The 21,721-nt window shown below is 38.2% G+C and overlaps 1 protein-coding gene across 1 annotated transcript in view; it reads left to right on the top strand.

Moving 5' to 3' along the window:
- The window catches only part of CSMD1 (CUB and Sushi multiple domains 1), a 1,186,176-nt gene that overhangs the window by 1,157,034 nt on the left and 7,421 nt on the right, over positions 1–21,721 (top strand). The window contains exons 63-68 of the mRNA XM_084516291.1: positions 4,134–4,245; positions 5,343–5,522; positions 10,349–10,393; positions 13,215–13,376; positions 14,419–14,531; positions 15,521–15,608. Coding sequence (XP_084372417.1) covers positions 4,134–4,245; positions 5,343–5,522; positions 10,349–10,393; positions 13,215–13,376; positions 14,419–14,531; positions 15,521–15,608 — 700 coding nt within the window. The remainder of the gene's footprint in view (positions 1–4,133; positions 4,246–5,342; positions 5,523–10,348; positions 10,394–13,214; positions 13,377–14,418; positions 14,532–15,520; positions 15,609–21,721) is intronic.

The following is a 21,721-nucleotide window of genomic DNA, read 5'->3' on the forward strand; positions in this document are numbered from 1 at the left end:
GCCTGATTGCCTGCTTGCCCTGCAAGTGCTGCATGATGACTCTCAGGAGGATCTGCTCCATGAGCTTCCCTGGCACTGAGGTCAAACTGACAGGCCTGTAGTTTCCCGGGTCTGTCCTCCGGCCCTTCTTGTAGATGGGCGTCACATTTGCTAGCCGCCAGTCAACTGGGACCTCCCCTGATCGCCAGGACTGCTGATAAATGATGGATAGTGGCTTGGCCAGTTCCTCTGCCAGTTCTCTCAGTACCCTTGGGTGGATCCCATCCGGCCCCATCGACTTGTGCACATCTAAGTGCCGTAGCAGGTCACCAACCAGTTCTTCATGGATAGTGAGGGCCACATCCTGCTCCCCATCCCCTTCCACCAGCTCAGGGTACTGAGTATCCAGAGAACAACCAGTATTGCCGCTAAAGACTGAGGCAAAGAAGGCATTGAGCACCTCCGCCTTTTCCTCATCTCTTGTAACTAAGTTACCCCCCGCATCCAGTAAAGGACGGAGATTCTCCTTAGTCCTTCTTTTTGTGTTGATGTATTTATAGAAACGTTTTTTGTTATCTTTAACGGCAGTAGCCAGATTGAGCTCCAGATGAGCTTTGGCCTTCCTAATTTTGTCCCTGCACAGCCTCGCTACATCCTTAAAGTCCTCCCTAGTGGCCTGCCCACTTTTCCAAAGATTATAAACCCTCTTTTTTCTCCTAAGATCAAGCCACAATTCTCTGTTGAGCCAGGCTGGTCTTCTTCCCCGCCAGCTCGTCTTTGGGCATGTGGGGACAGACCGTTCCTGCGCCATTAAGATTTCCCTCTTGAAGAGCGCCCAGCCTTCCTGGACCCCTCTGCCCTTCAGAACTGCCTCCCAAGGGACTCCACCAACCAGTGTCCTGAGCAGCACAAAGTCAGCCCTCCGAAAGTCCAATACAGCAGTTTTACTGGTCCCCTTCCTGGCCTCGCCAAGAATAGTGAACTCCACCAGTTCGTGGTCCCTCTGCCAAAGACAGCTCCTGACAATCACATCCTCCACCAGTCCTTCTCTGTTTGTGAAGAGAAGGTCTAGCGGGGCACCACCCCGGTAGGTTCACTAACCAGCTGCGTCAGGAAGCTATCTTCCACGCTCTCCAGAAACCTCCTAGACTGCTTTCTCAGGGCTGTGTTGTGCTTCCAGGATATGTCAGGGAAGTTGAAGTCCCCCACGAGTACAAGAGATGACGATTTTGCAACTTCTGTCAGCTGCCTGTAGAATTCCTCATCCGTCTCCTCATCCTGGTTCGGCGGTCTATAGCAGACCCCGACCAGGACACTAGCCTTGTTGTCCCTGCCGATCCTAACCCAAAGGGACTCGACCTTGTCATTCCCAGCCTCGAGTTCTACAACCTCGAAAGACTCGAAATATAGAGAGCCACACCACCACCCCTTCTGTGCTGCCTGTCCCTTCTAAAGAGCTTATAGCCAGGCATTGCAGTACTCCAGTCATGAGACTGGTCCCACCACGTCTCCGTGATGGCAACCAAGTCGTAGCCTGCCTGCTGCACGATGGCTTCCAGCTCCTCCTGTCTGTTACCCATGCTGCGTGCATTGGTGTAGATGCACTTCAGCTGGGCCATTGCCTTATCCTCAGGCCTTGCCATCATTCCCCCTGGCACAGCCCCAACAATCCTAGCCTCAGCCCCATCCCCCTTCCTACGTAGTTTAAAGCCCTCTCAATGAGCCCTGCCAGCTCCTGGCCCCGGATCCTTTTTCCCCTAAAAGATAGGGGCCCGTCTGCGGCCATCAGGCCAGGTGCTGAGTAAAGTGCCCCATGATCAAAAAACCCAAGATTTCTGCGTTGGCACCAGCCCCGGAGCCACGTGTTTAACAGGTGGGCTTTCCCTGTCCTCTCTGAACCCCTCCCTGCCACCGTAGGGATGGATGAAAACACCACCTGCACTCCCACTCCATCCACTAACCGACCCAGTCCCCTCAAGTCTCTTTTGATAGCCTTGAGGCTTCTCTCTTCGATGTTGTCACTGCCCACCTGGACTATCAAAAGAGGATAATAGTCAGAGGGGCGTACCAGGTTGGGAAGCTTCCTGGCAACGTCCTTGACCCTGGCCCCAGGGAGACAGCAGACTTCCCTATAGGTAGGGTCAGGCCGACAAATAGGGCCCTCTGTTCCCCTATGAATTGAGTCTCCAACAACAATAACCCTCCTTTCTTTCTTGGTGGAGGCAGTCCTGAGGCGTGGAGTCGACCTCCTCGCCCTAGGCATCCTCCTGGGAACACTTGCTACCTCTTCCTCAGCTACTGGTCTGTCGAGCTCCAGGGCCTCAAACCTGTTGTGTAAGGGCACCTGGGAATGCGGGGCCGGAAGGGGAGGGCGTCGCCTGCGATGTCGAGCAGGGGCCTGTTTCCATTCCTCCTGAACTCCAAGATCCCCTCCCTCTGCCCGACGGCTACAGGGCAGGGGGTCCACCCCCATTTGAGGAGTCTCACCTCGGTACCTCCCCTTGAGGCCCTTCAGGGAGTTACTCCAGAAGTCTATCTCTCGCTCACACTCCCTGATGGCCCTCAACCTCTCCACCTCCTCCTTGAGCTCCGCCACCATGCGGACCAGGTCATCCACCTGCTCGCACCTCACGCACGCAGTTTCTCTGCCTCCCGCCGATGGCAGCAACAGGCTCAGACACTCCCTGCATCCGGTGACCTGAACTGCGGCATTTTTTAACGGGTAGTCGGTCTGGGTGTGTACCGACTTTCTGGAGAGCGCACCGTGCCTGGTGGAGACCATTATCACCCAGCTACGGCTGTTGTTAAGGAGGTGTTGTTTGTGTGTAGGGGGAGCGCTCTGCCCTTCCTGCGCGCCCTGCCTGCGCGAACTGCCGCGCTAACTGCCGTGCCACTCCCTTCTGATGCGCCACGCCCTGTTTGCCCGCCCTGTTCGCCCCGCTCCTGGTTGCTCGCGCTCCCTAGGGGCAGCTTTTGAACAGCTGGGGAGGGGGCGCTGCTGGCTCCGCCTTCGCCTCGTCAGCCTCCCTCACGAGGGCTGCTGGGTCCTGGCGGCTCCCTCAAGTAGGCTCGATGCCGGAAAAATTAGCCCTGCCTGGCCTGATCCCCCGCTCCACTGCAGAACGCGTCTGCCCCGGAGCCGATTGCCTCGGCAAATGGCCAATCGCCTCGGCAAATGGCGATCGCCTCGGCAAATGGCGATTTATATACCTGCAAGCTATTTTACTGTTATGCACTGATTAGTACTTTTGCAGCTTGCTTGCATTTATCTGTGTGATGTTAATTTATTGATAAATTGTATAATAACAGATAATATTAACTTTTGTTGTTGTTGTTTCACCTTATCATAAGTATTGACAAAGTATTTTATGGAAAACTAGAGCAATGTCTTACTGGTCAGCCCCACATCCTCAAATGTCTTGGGCTGCAGTAGCATCCTGGTTACTTTTGTCAATGCCATCAATAATTCCATTATATTATGAAACGCCTTCCTTCATCACTTTCACATTTTTATTCAGATTTCATGCTTTTCTTTCCTCAAAACATACCTAAGTAGAGTTTTCATAGTTATTTTTCTTCTGGAAAGGTCATATCACAGTTGACCATAGAAAGGCTTCCAAACCATTTCTTTGCGAGTTGAACATCTCTAGTAAAACTTACGTACTTAATAGTGTCAAATACAATGTAAAGAATTGTGACCTGGAGTTTTCTGGAATTTAGTTGTGGATGCAACTGTTCCTTGCATTTTTTTTTTTCCTTTTTTCCCTTAAAAATAATTTTAATGAAGTCACACAATGAGAAACCTTTAAAATAGACTTAATCGTCAAGTTAGATTGAATATATTCAGTGATATACAGAGAGATACATCTCTGTCATTTAGTTTGTTTCTGTTACACTAGCAAAGTAATAAACTGAAATGCATGTCTTGTTCTTTTCCATGCACACAGCCTTGTCAATATTTTTCAACATACTGCTTTCAAATAAGGTTATGGAAGATGAGTTACTCGAGATTTTCATCTCATGCAAAAACTTAAATACTGTAAACAGAGGACACTTTTTGAAAAAAAAAATTCTCTGCTAGTTTATCACAGTCTTGATATCTATCTATAGATGATGGATACCTTTTTCATCTAATATTCTGTTTTGATCCTTAGGTTGGGAGCACAGTCTTTTTCAGATGCAGGAAAGGTTATCATATTCAGGGATCTACCACCCGTTCTTGTCTTGCTAACTTAACTTGGAGTGGCATACAGTCTGAATGTATTCGTAAGTCTGTTTTCTTATCTGAGTTTGTATGCTGTGCAATTTTGAAAGAGCTACAGGCTGATGCATGTGTAAATTCTTAGTAAATAGTATGTTACAAAAAAGTCAAATTTATTTAACTGTATTCTTTTTTTCTTTCTATTCTAAGAACAAAGATGTATTCAGAATATTACTTTGAAGAAAGATTTTTCAGATAATATTTTCTTCTTGAGGTTCACAGCAATTTAATTAGAAATACTTATACAAATATTATCGTATTATGATACAATAGTATTATTATTATACAATAATTTTTATTCAGAAAAGTTTTCCTCATTAACCCACTGCATTAGTTGCTTTAAGTTAATATATTTTTTTTCGTGTGTATGCTGGATAATTAGTGAACAGGCACCTGAAATATGCATGGGACTATTCTGTTGGCTAGATATCATAAATTATAAACAACTTAACAAAATTCAGCTTTTCTGGGTTATGTGTGGATATATAAATGATTACTGCATTTATGTCTTTATGGACGTTGAACAACTATTGTATTAAAATACACTCATCTAAGCTAAAAATATTTAATGAGAATGACCTTAGATTCTTATCCTATTTAAAATTAACTTCGTATTGTTGTAAATTAATGCACTGGAGCACAGAGGAAGAAGCCTACTGAGCAACAGTATCTGTTATAATCAGTGTACTATGATAAAGCCTTCCTATGGAACTTTTATGTCATTTGAAATTTATAATGAATTTATTTAACACAGTAACCACTCTAATTTTCAAGACTCTTTAAAATGGCAGTGATGCTTGAAGCTGTGACAGTACAAAAATTCACAGGACATATGCAATAGCACATGCTTCTCTTCATTGTAACAGTTTTCAGTCTTGCTATCATGATTTAATTTTGCGCAAGAATATCTGATAGTATCATTTCCATCTTCCCACACTAAAAAAGCATACACATAGAGTATAGTAACATTTCTAAAAGGTGTACAAGCTTACGGAATAAAAGGGAGTAAGTTGGCATGCGTGCATTTGTTTTAAATTTAATACACTAATCCTATGGACACTGTTTGCCACCACTTTTTCTAACTCTTAAAAACCTTTTGCAGCTCATGCTTGTAGGCAGCCAGAGACACCGGCACATGTAGATGTGAAAGCAATAGATCTTCCTACTTTAGGATATACTTTGGTGTATACCTGTCAGCCAGGATTTTTTCTTGCTGGTGGATCAGAACATCGGACATGTAAACCAGATATGAAATGGACAGGAAAATCTCCTATTTGTAAAAGTAAGTCATTACATGAGTGATATATTGTCCTCTACTCGGTCAGATTTCATTATCTGTGACATTTTTATTTTCTATAATAGGATCAAATATTTCACGATTACTATTTAAAAATGCATATGACACAACAGAATAATAGAATCCTAGAATGGCTTGGGCTGGAAGGGACATCAAAGACCATCTAGCTCCAACACCCCTGCCATGGGCAGAGATGCCACCCACTAGATCAGGTTGCCCAGGGCCCCATCCAACATGGCCTTGAACACCTCCAGGGATGGGGCATCCACAACTTCTCTGGGCAATCTGTTCCAGTGCCTCACCACCCTCTGAGTGAAGAACTTCCTCCTAACATCTAACCTAAATCTACCCTCTTTCAGTTTAAAACCATTTCCTCTTGTCCTATTGTTATCTGTCCAAGTAAGAAGTCACACTCCATTTTTTTTATAACCCCCCTTTTAAGTACTGAAAAGCCACAAGGAGGTCTCCCGGGAGCCTTCTCTTCTCCAAGCTGAACATCCACAGCTCTCTCAGTATTTCTTCATACAAGAAGTGCTCCAGTCCTCTGATCATCTTCGTGGCCTTCATCTGGACCCACTCTAACAGGTCCATGTCTTTCCTGTGCTGGGGGACCCAGAGCTGGACTCAGCACTCAAAGTGGGACCTCACAAGGGCAGAGCAGAGGGGGCAATCACCTCCCTTGCCCTGCTGGCTCTCCTCTGTTGATGCAGCCCGGGATGCAGTTGGCCTTCTGGGCTGCAAGCATACACTGCTGGCTCATGTTGAGCTTTTCATCCACCAGAACCCCCAAGTCCTTCTCTCCAGGGCTGCTCTCGGTGAGTTCTTCTCCCAGTCTGTCCTTATGTCATTGCCCTGACCCAGGTGCAGCACCTTGCACTTGGACTTGTTGAACCTCACTCAGTTCTCTTGGGCCCACTCAAGCTTGTCCAGGTTCCTCTGAATGGCATCTCTTCCTTCTTTAATATCAACTGCACAGCTCAGCTTGTGACATCTGCAGACTTGCTTGAGGGTGCACTAGATTCCTCCAAATCGTTGAAAAAGATACTAAACAGCACTGGTCCCAAGACAGACTCCTGAGGGACACCACTCATCACTGGCCTCCACCTGGATATAGAGCCATTGACCACAACTCTTCTGGCTGCAGCCATCAAGCCAATTCCTTATCAACCAAATGGCCCACCTTTCAATACATCTCTCTCCAACTTAGAGATCAGGATCTCAAAGCCTTACAGAAGTCCAGGTAGATGACATCGGTCAATCTTCCCTTATTGACTGATGCAGTCACTCCATCATAGGAGGCCACCAGATTGGTCAGGCAGGATTTATCTTTGGTAAAACCATGCTAGTTGTCTTGGATCACCTTGTCTTGCATGTGTATTAACCTTGCTTTCAGGAGGATCTCTTCCACAGTCGCTTACCAGTTCATAGCCCCCATGTCTTTTCTACCTTTTGTAAAAATGGGAGTGATGTTTCCTTTTTTCCTGTCACTGGGGACTTCACCTGACTGCCTTGATGTTGCAAATGTGTTGGAGAATGTCTTGGCAACTACATCAGCCAGTTTCCTCAGGGCCCAGGGATGCATGACATTGGGACCTATAGACTCGTACCTGTTCAGTTTCATCAGGTTGTCTTATACCTGCTCTTTGCTTACACTGGGAGGGACTTTGTTCCCCCACTCAAGAGACATGGGAAGCCTGACTGGCAGTGAAGACTGTGGCAAATAAGTTGTTGATTACCTCAGCCGTCCCCATGTCTGTTGTTTTGTGTTTTCCCTTCTTATTTATCAGAGGGGGTACATTCTCCTTGGCTTTTGTTTTTTTCTGGCCAATGCACCTATAGAAGCCCTTCTTGTTTTTCTTTGCATCCCTTGCCAAGTTTAATTCCATCTATGCCTTGGCTTTCCTGATCCCATCTCTGCACGTCTTGACAGCATCTCTGTACTCTTCCTAGGCCACATGTTTTTGCTCCCACTAACTGTGCATTTCCTTCTTGTGCCTCAGTTTGACCAACAGGTTCTTGCTCAGCCATGTTGGTTTCTGCCTTCCCTGCTTGATTTCTTACATGTGGGGATGGAGAGCTATTCCACTCTAAGAACAGTACCCTAAAAGAGCTGCCAGCTCTGAGCAGTTCCTCTGTCCCTAAGGACAATATCCCAGGGGATCACATCCACCAGGTCTTTAAACAGCTGGAAGTTCACTCTTTGAAAGTTTGGGGTCTTGACTTTTCATAGAACCATAGAGTGGCTTGGGTTAGAAGGAACCTCAAAAATCACCTAGTTCCAACCCCTCTGCCATAGGCAGGGATGCTGCCCACTAGATCAGGTTGCTCAGGGTCTCATCTAACCTGGTCTTGAACACCTCTAAAGACATTTCTATTTGCCAGGCCACATTCCTCAAGATCATGAACTCAACCAAGGCATGGTTGCTACAACCCAGACTGCCCCTCATCTCCAAGTCTTTAATGAGTTCCTCCACACTGGTGAGCACTAGGTCCAGTAACACTTATCCTCTGGTTAGTTTGTGTAATCCTGGACCAGGAAGTTATCCTTGACACAATCCAGGAGTCTGCTAGATTGCTTATGGCCTGCTATGTAGCTTTTCTAGCAGACATCTGGGTGGTTGAAACCCCCATCAGGGTGAGAGCCTGTGAGCATGTTGCTTCTTGTAGCTGAAACAAGAAGGTCTTGTCAGGTGGCCTGTAGTAGACCCCAACCACAAGGTGTCCTTACTGGACATCTTACTGGTCTGGTCCTTAACTTTTACCCACAAGCTCTCAACCTGTCTGTGGCTGTTTCTGAGAGGCAGCTCTTTTGCAATCTATCCATGTCTTAACATAGAGGGCAACACCTCTGCATCTCCTTCCCTTGATTGCAGTGTTCCAGTTGTGTGATTTGTCCAAATATGTTTCTGTTATAGCAATTAGGTCATAGTTTTCTGATTGCATTGTGGCTTCTAACTCCTCCTGCTCGTTTCCTATGCTGTGTGCACTACTGTAGAGGCATTTCATCTGGGATATTGACTGTATCACCTTTTTAGAGTAGCCCTTCCTAATTCCTTTCTGACAATTCACAGATGTTTTCCTGTTGCTTCCTAAAGTGTTTCTGTTCCCTGTTTCTTTTCCGTTACTCAGAGGTACATCCTCTTCTCCCACTAAATCTACTTCAAAGCTTTGCTAATAAGCTTGCTGCCCAGAAAGAGTGTTTACTTTATGAAATGTTTTTTACCTTATGTTACGTTATGTTATGAAATGTTTTTTTTACCAATAGTTTAAAAAGTCAAAGTAAACATAGCATCTGGAGCTCATGGAGGAAGACATAGGAGTATATGTATGTAAATGCACAGGCACACATACATAAGTTTATTCCTTAAAAGCAAACAAAAAAAAAATAATATAAAGTATTACTTTTAACTGTATTCTTCCTAATCTTTTTGGCATAGTTTTAAAGAGTATTTCAATGTGTTCAGTGTTTAATGCATGATTTTCTGTGAAAAGTATTTCACAGGAGTTGACTTTTAGATTCATTCAGGTGTGATTTTTGTCTAAGAGAAACTTCTAAAATAAAAATGAACAACATATTTTACAATTAAAATAAATCTTTGCACCAGGTTTCACTTTTATTTACAGCCATATAAATTTCATATTGTTTTGCTAAAATAACTCTAAGTATGTAATTGTGAGGGCTAAATTTGGCCTTTACATGTGAATAAACATGGCTATACATACCCAATACATAGAAATAAACAAACAAACAAACAACAACAACAATAAACATTTAGAATATGAGCAAAGTAAAAAACAATCAGATACATGGGAAAGATGCACATTTAATTCTAACGTGTCAAAGAACTCTAAATAGATTTGAGGGCTGAACAGTATTTTATTTTTCTTAAAGGTATGGTTAAACTTTTTTTGTTTCAACATTGAGAAGTATGATCTACCCATAAAAATTTATCTTACTGTAGATCCATAAAGGATGATTTTTCAGGGGTAATATATAATTAATACAGTGAGATAAAAGATAGATGTTTTTTGTTGATTTTTTAAGAAAATGCAGAAAAGGTTTCTATAAACTAATACAATTTTTCTTCGCATGCAGTCTTTAGGTATGATTTTTTATGTACCTCACATTTTTATGCTATTTTAGCACTTAATCAGTCTAATCATTGAATTTCTGCTACTAAAGAAAAAACATACAAAAAAAAGAAAACAACAAACCAAACCAAACACAAACCATGCAAGACAGAATCTATTACAAGACACGAGTTGTTTTTTTAAATGACCAACAATATGAGGCCAGAACCTTAGGTGCCATCAAAGAATTTAACTCTGCGGAGTGCACTAGAAGTACAGAAAAATATACCAGTTGTGATTCTTTCCCATGATATCTGATACTGTCATTTTAATCTAGCTATCTGGCTTTTGCTGGTTTGTGTCATAAATGTATCAACCTTTATTAACACAGTTTTAATTATATTTAATATATTATGAGTAATTATATACAGTATTTGTCCCCCCTATAAGGCTCTCTTTTATAGCACTGATATAAAATTATAGGCCTAAGTGTATAAAATAATTGGCTAACCAGACAACTTTTCACACTAAAAATGTTGTTTTCCTAAATTATTTTCTGATGGCTTTCATTTAAGTGTAAAGGTTTGAACATGTAAAGTATTCAAGACTTCAGTTATTTCTGTTTTAAATATAACTTTATTGGATAAGGGATAATTGCAACAATCAGGCATTGTTTTAACATTCTATTAAAAAATATCAAATATGTTCATGAAAATGATAATTTGTCTTTTTACTTGTAGGTAAAGGAGTCAGAGAAGTTAATGAAACAATAACTAAAACTCCAGGTTTGTATACAAGAAGAGTTTTAGATCTAAATAAATTAAACTGATTCACACCTTAGGTTGCTATGGATGATAAAACTATTACCAGTATTTAACTTAGGTATTTTATAACTAATTTCAAAGGAATATAAATGTTGAAGTCACTCATGATAAGTACCATGTTAAACCTACTCTATGAATTTATTTCCAAAACAAAATTTTAATAGTTTCTACAATACTAATTCTGTGAACCGCACAAAAAAAATTGTCAAGCCAAAAGCATAAAGCATGTATAAGAAGTAGATTTGAAGGAGTTTTATATCAGAGAGATTGCTATAATGGAGAGCCTTATGAGCATAGACTACAATTTTAAGGGTTGGATTCAAAGTTCTGTCTTTTACATTTTTCTTGACCTTCATTTCATAGGTATTCTAAGTCAGGTTTTCCCAAATGGTATGGGCCATATGTGTGCAGTCAACTTTGTCCTCCTGCCACTGACAAAATGTTGAAAAAATATTGAAATACCTCTCATAATTCCTTTTTGTAGATCTTTTCATGTTCAGTCATTTTTAGAAGAAGAGACCTATTGTTTTTTACCAATTTAACTATAAGCAGATTTTTTACCAAATAAATTAGCTTGCAACTGTATATTCTGAATTTTAGCAAACGTCAGGGAAAACAAGATGAATGCTTAACAGTCACAGCAATTCATGGAAGGACTCTGTAGAATAGACGGGATAAAAAGGTATTTCTGCTAATAATTAACCTTCCTAGTGATATTATTAGTGAGCGTGTCAGGTGAAATCTGAAATGAGTTCTTTTCAAATACATCACTTCTGTAGACTTGCAGCAATTCAGGGGGTAATGTGCATTCATTATAATTAATATACCATCTTAATTTATTATAGGATTCTCATCACCACACTGCTAAGGTATGCATTAATCTGATACCACACAGGTTTTGAAGTTCAATGCCAAATTAAATTATAGACCAAGTCAAATACATTCACTATGCAGAGCATCAGTGTTAGTTCACACCATATCATGTCCCTTATGACCAATTTTGATAAATAATTAATTGATCATACAAATAATGGTGATTAGAGAATTGAATCTGTGTAATAAAAGTCAGTAATTAACAAAAGCATTTTTTTAAAATATTTTTTTTTTAACTATTTTTTTAAAAAAACAAGTCTGCACTGTTATTATGTCTTTTAAAATTGTGAATTCTGTTAAGTATAGAATACTGTATTTTGGAGCATTTTCTTTACCTTGTTATCTTGTGTTTTGGTAGAATTTCATTTATTGCTATCTATATTTTATGGGATGAAACTACTATTTGTCAACTACAATTTTTGTAACAGAATAAATTAATGTTGTCATTTTCAATCTTCAGATGTCTGAATAGAAATGATATTGTTTATTAAATTACTGTTTTTTCTAGTTATAGTTTTTATAAGAAATAGTAATACCATTTTAACAGTACTGTAAATTGTAATAGAATATAAATTGCAAATAATGAGTTCTCACAATACCCATGTATGTATTTAGCAACTATAATATTGTGTATGATTCCTATGGTTCTCACCGCTTTGTATAGCCTTTGCAAAAATTGTTAGGAAGCTGTTTTAATTAGTAGCTATGGATTTTCCCATTCCTTATGTTTGGAGGATAATCTGCAGTTGGTGTAGAGTTCATATAATAACCACAAAGTTAATTTTACTAATTCTACATTTCTATATTGTGTGGGAAAGGCGGACATTGTAAGGGCTGGACAGAATTGAGTCAGAGCCACTAAGATGCCTCAGCAGCTTCTATGGGACAAAGATTAACACCTATTATGGGCAGTTAAAATAGTCAAAGATACTAGACATTGAAGATGTTAAATGTGGAAACAGAAGTGTGGTGTCAGCTCCTTTATAACAGTCTTATAACAGGTACTAACCTGTCAGAACTGTAACAAGTAATACTAGATGTTCACCTTCACAGGGATAAATTCAGATACATTTTAATTAACAGCAAATAAAAGACCAATAAAAATAATTTTAACATTTTTTAAATATCAGATTTCAAATTTACTGTAAGTAACTATTGTAGGAAAGCAATGAGAAATATCTAGGAAAAAAAAAAAAGAGTCTACAAGATACTTTACAAAATTAATATGTTCTCAGGAAATATATTATCTTTAAGTATTGTGAGATCCCAATTGAAATTTAAGCAATAATGCATGGAGAAAAGGTGTGGAGAAAAGACAGATAAAAACTTGTGCTAAGCTGTATCTGGAATTCAGTGAAAACAGTAGAATGTTATACACAGCGCTGTTTTGTTCATGAAACAAGTAGAGTGGCCTAAGAGTGTCTCCTTCCAGGAATCCCTGACTTGAAAATATTCTTCCCCCTTCTTCATCATATCCTAAAGCTACGGGTCTTTAAGGGTAGAGTCCATCATTTTTCATAGTCTTTGGGACATTGACTGAAGCACTCAAGCTATGAAGTGTGAGGTTATTTAAAAACATATTGTGATGGACAGGTATGATATAGGATAGGCAATTGTGTTGAAAGATCATTAGATATATTGTTCTAACAATTGTTAATTTTTTACTGTAATACCTCCTTAGAATAGCAGAATGATGCTGTGACAGAGAAACTGAAGAATGTAAGTGTCTAGAAAGATTGCTACTTTGTTGTAATTTTCTTCTCTTCTCTTCTCTTCTCTTCTCTTCTCTTCTCTTCTCTTCTCTTCTCTTCTCTTCTCTTCTCTTCTCTTCTCTTCTCTTCTCTTCTCTTCTCTTCTCTTCTCTTCTCTTCTCTTCTCTTCTCTTCTCTTCTCTATTCTTCCACTTTAGTTCCTTCAGATGTATTTTTTATAAATTCACTGTGGAAAGGGTTTTATGAATATTTAGGAAAAAGACAGCCTGCTACTCTGACTGTTGATTGGTTCAATACTACAAGCAGCAAAGTAAATGCTACATTCACTGAAGCATCCAACATACAACTCAAACTATCAGGTAGGCTCAGAATTCAATGTTATAAAATCTGTCCTTTTTTCATTTGTTTGTTTTTCTCTTGATCAGTTTTGTTTTATTTTCTCTTGAACAGGAAGCAAAAAACTTTGTTTTCACTAAAAAACCTTTTTCTGCTTATTTTCCAAAAGGGAAGGTGCTAACAGTCACTTTACCATGTATTTCAGTTATTTTTATGTAGTTACCCACCTATTTTTCCCATTACATTTCAATTTCATTCCTATTCATTTCATTTCCATTACATTTACATTGATTGTTTTTTGTTTGTTCATTTTTTGTTTGTTTTTATTAATCTCAGACTGGTGGGTAGCATTGACCTTTTAAACTCACAGGTGATTCTGTGATATGCAAAATGTATGCAGCATTTTAAGAACTGTAACACTGAAAAGATCCATTATTCAACAATGATCTGCTTTAAACAATATCTGCTTTAAAACAATATGGTCTTGATAATGGCATGACATACAATAGGATGTAGTAAATTATGCATACCTTTTAATCAACATTGTATATTCCTTTCTTCAAATCTGACACCGTGATGTTCTGATCTAGTCTCTGATCATAGTTATATTTGACATGGCTACCTTACAGCAGATTTTCTTTCACTTAAGCACTGTTATTTACTGGAGTAATATAACGTTGTGTTGTCAGTAAAATCCAAATTTTTCCAGTTCTAACTGACAATTTTATCTTAGCAGGGAAGTAATTCTCTGTGTATTCAGAATTACTGAAATAGTGCATGAAAAGACAGATATTCATGGTCATTTATGTATAAAATCTAACAGTATAAAAACATCTTTGCATTTTGTTACCAATTATAGTATGGACAAAGGGCAAAAGATAAATGAAATTAGATCCTGTTATTACAGCAATGTAAACTCTTATTTTATCCAAGTTTTAAAATTATGTTCTTACATGTTCTTTACAAAATATTTTACTTCTAAAGCAATGTACTTGGCTTTGAAATGATATTTGAATAAAATAGTTCAAAAATTGTTTAAAAGGCATGTGTCGTTTATATTAATAGGTGTTTACAAGAAAGAAGAAGCCCATTTGCTATTGAAAATTTTTCAGATTAAAGGACAAAGTGATATTTTTGTAAGCAAGTTTGAAAATGACAACTGGGCACTAGATGGTTATGTAAGTAACCAGATTACTATATCTTGCTGAGTTTAAATTTTAAAGTAATTTGTGATTTCCTATATAACTCTAAACATTTTTTGTATTATAAATATTGAATACAGCACAGTAGGTGTCAGTGTAGAAACCACATTATTTTTCTTTTCCGAATTATGTATATAATCTTCTATCTCCCACACTCCCATTAGCATTTTTAGCTTACTAAGTGGAAAGTGGAGTGAATCAGCATATTATGCTATGTTTTTGCCTTGTGTAGTTATACGTGAGTGGGAATTTTACCTTTATTTGTTTGTTAAATAGTTCACTGTCAGAAAAATTAAAAGTTAAAAGAACTCTCACCTTAAGAAGGGATACATAAGGGAAGTTCTTCACAGAAAGTGAGAATGAACAATATTGCATTAGAAATAGCAGCTGTTTTCCTATATTGAGAAGTAGTATAGGTTTGGCACATATTCAGTCAATCTCAGGAAAACTATTTACACAATAATTTTTCAGCATAAAGAAGAGTAAATATGTAGTACCTTAACAGACTATTTTATTTGACTTAGAATTTTCACCTGATGGATTTTTTTTTATTGTCTCAATATTTCTTAAACGTTGATTCTTAGAGTTGTGATTTAATCTTGAAGAAAAAGAGTTATTTTCCTCTTTGCGGTTTTCTTTTGTGCCTCAGGATGCTGTCTATGGGAAATATTTTAAAGACTGACAGCTTCATCTGTACATTTAACAAAATCTGTAAATATCAATTAAAGAATGTTCAAACCCAGCATTTACATCAGATGTTTTAAAGTCATTCCAAGTGTTATTTTAAAATTGTAACAGTGATGCAAACTTTCAATGATTAATGTTCTATAAACATAATCACTAAGGAAGTGAAAAAAATATATCTGTAAAAACTTCATATAACTAAATCAGAAAAAAGGGTTAAGTATTCTTATTTATTTATATCAGAAATAAATTTTGTTTTCTTCTTCCTCAACCTACTCTAGGTGTCATCAGGGCTTGAAAGAGGTGTTTTCACCTATCAAGGTGACATACATGGAAAAGACTTTGGAAAATTTATGCTCCAAAGACAAGGTAAATGCATTCATAGAGCTTTAGGATATATATTTGGGGGTTTTGCAAGAGCCAGTTCAACAAATGACTCCCATCAGCTTTCTAGCTGAAGCAAGCATGTTTATTTCATGCCATTGCTATTATAAAATATACAGTGCATATTTTAAATCTGCAGTTCAAATACCAAGTTCATTCTGCTTAATATGTTACTATCTCATCTTTTGTAGCATAGCTACCTAATGAAATGAATACAGAATGTTCCTAAAGAGCCATTGCAACTGATTCCTTTTCTGTGTACACTTTATATAATAAAAAAAAATAATGCATGTCACACAATGCAAAGCCTTTTTCTGCTCAAATGTATAAATTGCAATCAGAATCACAAAGGAAATTAAAAGGGAAGATTTGACACTGATTTTAACATTCATTAGGAAACTGCTTATTTCTGGTGGGGGTACTTTTCAGAATATGTATGTATTTAGACAGAATTCCACTTCACCGTCAAAAATATGAAATGTATGACTGAGGTATATATTCAAACACTACTCCAGCAGCTGCTGATAAACTAGTTATTTTTACTTAAAAAATAATTTTGTCATAAAAGCTACTTAAGTATTTACTCATGAAATATTTGCTTATTAAATAGTTTTGAAAAATACCAGACATGGACATTTGCATTTCCTGATCCTGGAATATGATGTTTACAGCGTAGTATATACACAGCAAAGTACTGGGCTTGCATGGAGAGACAGCCCAGCTAGTATGTCAATAGCAGAGAGTATCTACATTTTATAAATTGCCTCAGTTCCATTAACTTCATTGGTACTGTACCCAATGCCTTTTACAGTTCTGCCAAAACTCCCTTGTATTTCTACACTCTATTAACTGCTGTGATATCAGTTACCCTAAGGATTTGCTCATGTTGGCCACCTCTTAAAGTGCTATATATACGTTTAATCACAAGGGGAAAAGATCTTACTCTTCAGTTTCTCAGCCTAAGAACTGCCAGTTTTTGAAGCTGAATATTATTTCAGTCTTAAGAGTAAACTCTTATGTGTGACAGATTATCTGTCTGCCTGTGTTTTGGTATAATCCTTATCATCATAATGTCTAAGCTGCTTTTTCTTTCTGATTTTAACAAGCACGCTGTAAAAATAGAGCACCAAGATTTGCTCAAGCATGCATCTTATTTAATAGGCTTTGATACTCTATGACTGATTTTTTTTTTCTATCTCAAAACAGTGGGGATATGGGTTGTTGGATTTTGTTTTGTTTTTTCTTTTTCTTTTTACTTGACCCTGGCCAGAAAAGATATCACTACTTCTCCAGCTACCTAAGAAAAGTTTGGAGCCATTTGTTTTAACATTGAAATCAATAACACATGGAGATAAAGGAAGAACAAGCAGAATGACAATTCAACAGTTACAGTATTCTCTGATAGCTGTATTCTATGATGGTAGAAAATGTATCACTGCTGAGAGTTGTAATATGAGAGCTCAGTTTGTATTTTCCAAAGGCTAGTAAGGAGCTGTAGTGTTACTGTTACATGTATTCCTATGCTGAGGGATTCTTTTCATCTTTGACATCTCAGAAGTGAGATTTCTGTAATTGCAGATACTCTCCATTAAAGGATAATGGATTTCTTTATGTGCTAATTAAATAGGCACTGATTGTCTATAGGTTCTACACTGAAAAACCAATAGCTAAAACAAAACAGCAAATTTCAGGTCAGTAAAGGTCGTAACATTTGTCCATAAGCTCTCAAATGCAATTATAACTTTTTTTTTTTTTTTTTTTTTTTTGGTGTGTGGTGTGTGTGTGTGTTTGGTTTTGTTTTGTTTTGTTTTTAATTTATTATGTTCATGAATATTCTGCTGAGGTAATGATCTCATCTGTTCTCCAGCTGAAGACTTATAATATTTCAATTTCTTCCGGAAGTTAAACTATTTGCTGCCTTTACACTAAGCCATAAGTATGCATAAAATATGCAGGCACTGTTGCATAAATAATGTAATATGAAATTTGTCACCTGAAAGCATACTTAAAAGAACAGCATTTGCCAAGAAATACTTGGTTGAATGTGAAAGTCCAATGTGTTTGATGAAGGTTTCCTGATCACACAATACTAGAGGAAGACTAGGCTCAGTGGATAGGCTCAGTCTTAGAACTTTATGACATGAAAATTGAAAGAACTTTAGTTTCTAAGTACTGTTTATCCTCTTTCAGAAGCAATTCTATTTGCTTGTAGCTTTAGAGAATAACCTAAAAGGCAAAGATATTTCTGTTATCAGTCTACCAACAGAACTAGAACTATATCTGAGCCTGCTTAAAATGCCTAAGTTCCAACATTAAATGACTTAACCTGTTTTTCCAAATAAAACATCAATATGGTGGGCTTTTTATTTGATTTTTTATGTTCTAAAATCTTGGCCTATAAAGACTGCTGCTGGTTTCTGCTTCTGTAACTGCCAAGTGCCTGTGCGTCACCTCTAGAGTTCTAGAAGATTGATGTTCTAAAATCTTGGCCTTGTTCATTCCAATTAGGATTGTCATAGAATCTTAGAATTGTCTAGGTTGTAAAAGACCTTCAGGATCATCAATTTCAACCATCAACCTGACCTACTGAGTCTCATCACTAAACCATGTTCCTTAGTGCCACATCCACACATCTCTTAAATACATAGGGAATAGGGACTCTACCTTTGCTCTGATCACCCTTCTCCAGAAAGAAATTCTTAATAATATCCAGTGTAAACTTCCTCTGGCACAACTTGAGACCATTGCCTCACGTCCTATCAATTGCCACATGAGAAAAGAGAACAACATCCTCCTTACTACAACCTCCTTTCAGGTACTGTTAGAGAGCAATGAAGTCTTCCCTCAGCCTCCTCTTTTCCAGACTAAACAACCCCAGTTCCATCAGTGCTCCTCACAAGTCTTGTCTTCTAGTCCCTTCACCAGCTTTGTTGCTCTTCTCTGCACACACTCAAGCAACTCAATATCTTTTTTGTAATGAGAGGCCCCAAACTGAATACAGCATTCAAGTCTTACCAGCGCTATGTAGAAAGGGAACAATTTCTTCCCTAGTTGTGATGGCCACACTGTTTTAGATGCAGGCCAGGATGCTGTTGGCCCTCTTGATCACCTGAGCACACTGCTGGCTCATATTCAACCAGCTATCAACCAGTACCCATGGGTCTTTTTCTGCCAGGCAGCTTTCCAGCCACTCTTTACCAAGCCCATAAAGCTGCATGGGGTTGTTGTGACCCAAGTGCAAGACCCAGCAGATAGCCCTGTAGAATGTCATGGAATTGGATGTGGCCCATAGATCCAGCCTATCCAGCTCCCTCTGCAAAGCTTTCCTAGCAGATCAACAGCCCCACCTAACTTGGTATCATCTGCATTACTAAGGGAGCACTCAGTCCCTTCATACATGTCATTTCAAAGTTTCTTCCAAGTACTTTTTAGCTTGTTTAGATTGAGCTAACAAATGTTGACAAGTAATATGCAATATGAATAATTAATTTATCTGTAATATATTAGATCAATGGGTGTGAATTTCATTTCTTGAAAATGGTCTATGATCACTGAACATCATTAGAGAAGATGTGGATTTGAAATTTCACTCTATAAAGGTGTTACCCTTCCTTTCCATATCACTTTGCACAACTTTCAAAATTCACAATAAGACTCTACATCTAAACAGGATACTCAGAATTTGAGAATACATAACAGTTATACATTAGCAAATGCACAAAAAAATAGCTAAGACTAATTAACTATGAAACTATATATTAATATGCTCCTCACACCCAACAAAGTACCAAAGAAGTCTGCTGTTCAACAGTTATCAGCTAGGTGAAGACAGTCTCTGTTTCTCCTTGGAACAAGTTTACCCTCAAGGGCAGTGAGTTGCTTTCCATGTCAGCATTTTATTCTCTTTAATCCTTGAGCTGCTAGCCATCTTTGTCTCAGATATAGCTCTTCTAATTGTAATTCTACTTTTCTTATCTTGCATGGCTTTAGCTGTCACACTCTCACACTTCAAGAGCTGTTCTCTTAGTTAGTGAGCCATGTTGTAGTGATCAAAGCCATGTTGTAGTGATGGCAGACAGCAGAAACCCGTAGCTGAGGGTTACACAGAAAAAGCATTTGAAAGTTCTAAATAACAATAAGTAAAGGATCGTAATGAGTATTTTCTTACAAAAATATTTTTTTCTAGTACACATAAATGAGTAACAGCTTGCATGGTAAGGACTTCATTGTATGATATCAAAATCTGAACTTTACCTGACTGCTGCTGTTTTTAGGAGGCTAAAGAAACTCCTGTCATTCTGTGAAATGATTAAAAGACATTTATAATCTTACAGAATATCTCTTGATTGAATAATGTTTCCTGGTGACAAAGTATGTCTTCTTAATTAAAAGAAAACTCAACTATTTTCTGCATTAATTTTCTCTTGGCTGTAAGCAAAGCAATATATGTTTCTAGTTTTAGCTGTGGTAGCAATCAGTACCTAAATTAGAGCATTACAATAGGCCTTCCCATTTCTTATCACAATAACACTGTCAGGAGAAATACAAAGTTCACATCAGGATATGTTTAATCACAAATAACTGTGAAAATTATTGTAATAAGTACATGAGACCAAGTATTGTACATGAATAAAATTTAAATTCTCCAGAATTGGAACAAAGTTTCCATAATGAAAAACACACCACATGATCTGATCAACACTGCCAATGCCAATTAAAGGTTGCAAATTTTATTTAAAAGTTTCAGGATTGGTTATTTTAAATGCAGTACTTCATAAACTGTGGAAATATTGAAAATTCAGGTACTTCCAATATAAGTGTTATAATGTGTTATCAAACACATTTACTTAAATTATCTAAATTAGTCTAGTTTTAAATGTTCAATTTAAAAAAGTATATATTTTTAAACAATCCCATAGTCTGTTCATACAGACTATGTACATACATACAATTACTTATAATGAATTTCAAACTGTTTTCTTTTAGTTGAATTCTGATTAGATATTTTCAATTTTTACAGCTACTTATACATTAAAGTATGACTACTACATGCAACATGACGATAGCTTTGAGAACGTAACAGAAGGCAGTGAAAAATATTAATTTTTTTCATGTTTAGTGATCAAAACTGATGATTCTGAAATTCCTAGGGAGGATGCTTTAATTTCAAGGGGAACTTGATTACTTCTAGATTTCATAATTTTTTTAAGTTTAATTGTGCAGAATGTATTAGAATATTAGCAGATGAAATATCTAAGTTTTAAAAATATCTAATGGAACAAAACCTTAGCTCATTCTTCTTTCCAATTGAGCTTGAACCACAAGAAATTATAGGAGAATTGCTTGTTTCTTTCTTAGATTGTCATCTTACTTAGCTATGACAGTAGAATGTTAGAAGCAGCACAGTGGCTGTGTGTCTGCTATGTGGCTGATCTGGGCCAGAATCCTAAAAAGACTGATGCTGCTGCTGCCATCAATGAGGGAATCATGGTGTTTGAGACAGTGCATACTGTTGGGTAAGAGCATTTCTGGGCACTGGTGTTTCCTATTCTACTCTACTAGCATCACCAACAATTTGCTCACAGAAGAGCAAATCCAGATATCTGTCCCAGCCTTGTCTGTACAGTAATTTACCTTGGCTCTGGTCTAATCTCTTTGAATAACATCTCAGTATGGCTTAAACTTATTCCACTGAAGAGCTGTAAGTTTGTTATGGTGAGAAGAAATTGACTCTGCTTTAATTGTAAAATTACTTTTCAACCTTCACAATTGTAGTTGTCTGTTGGGGACCTATTTAACAAATCTGAAAAAGTCTCTCTATCCTGATGGAAAAGTGGGTTCCAAAAAATGCCTTTCAGTCCTGTTTATCTGCTTGTCCACAACAGGAACCCAAAGAGGCCATGCCACAGGCGACTGCCTTTGCATTCTCTGCACATGAATTTTATTCCAGTGCAAAAGCAGCCGCTGGAAGCTCTAAACCCTTAAAGGAAATTGTGAAGCAGCAAGAACATGCACAGAGGTGCACAGGCACAAGAGTGTATTGAACCTAGCAAAAAGCACTGTGTTACCTCAGTTCTCCCATCCTTTTTCATGTTTGG

The sequence above is a fragment of the Aythya ferina genome (genome assembly GCF_964211825.1).
Source record: "Aythya ferina genome assembly, chromosome: 3".
In the NCBI taxonomy this organism is placed as follows: Eukaryota; Metazoa; Chordata; class Aves; order Anseriformes; family Anatidae; genus Aythya; species Aythya ferina.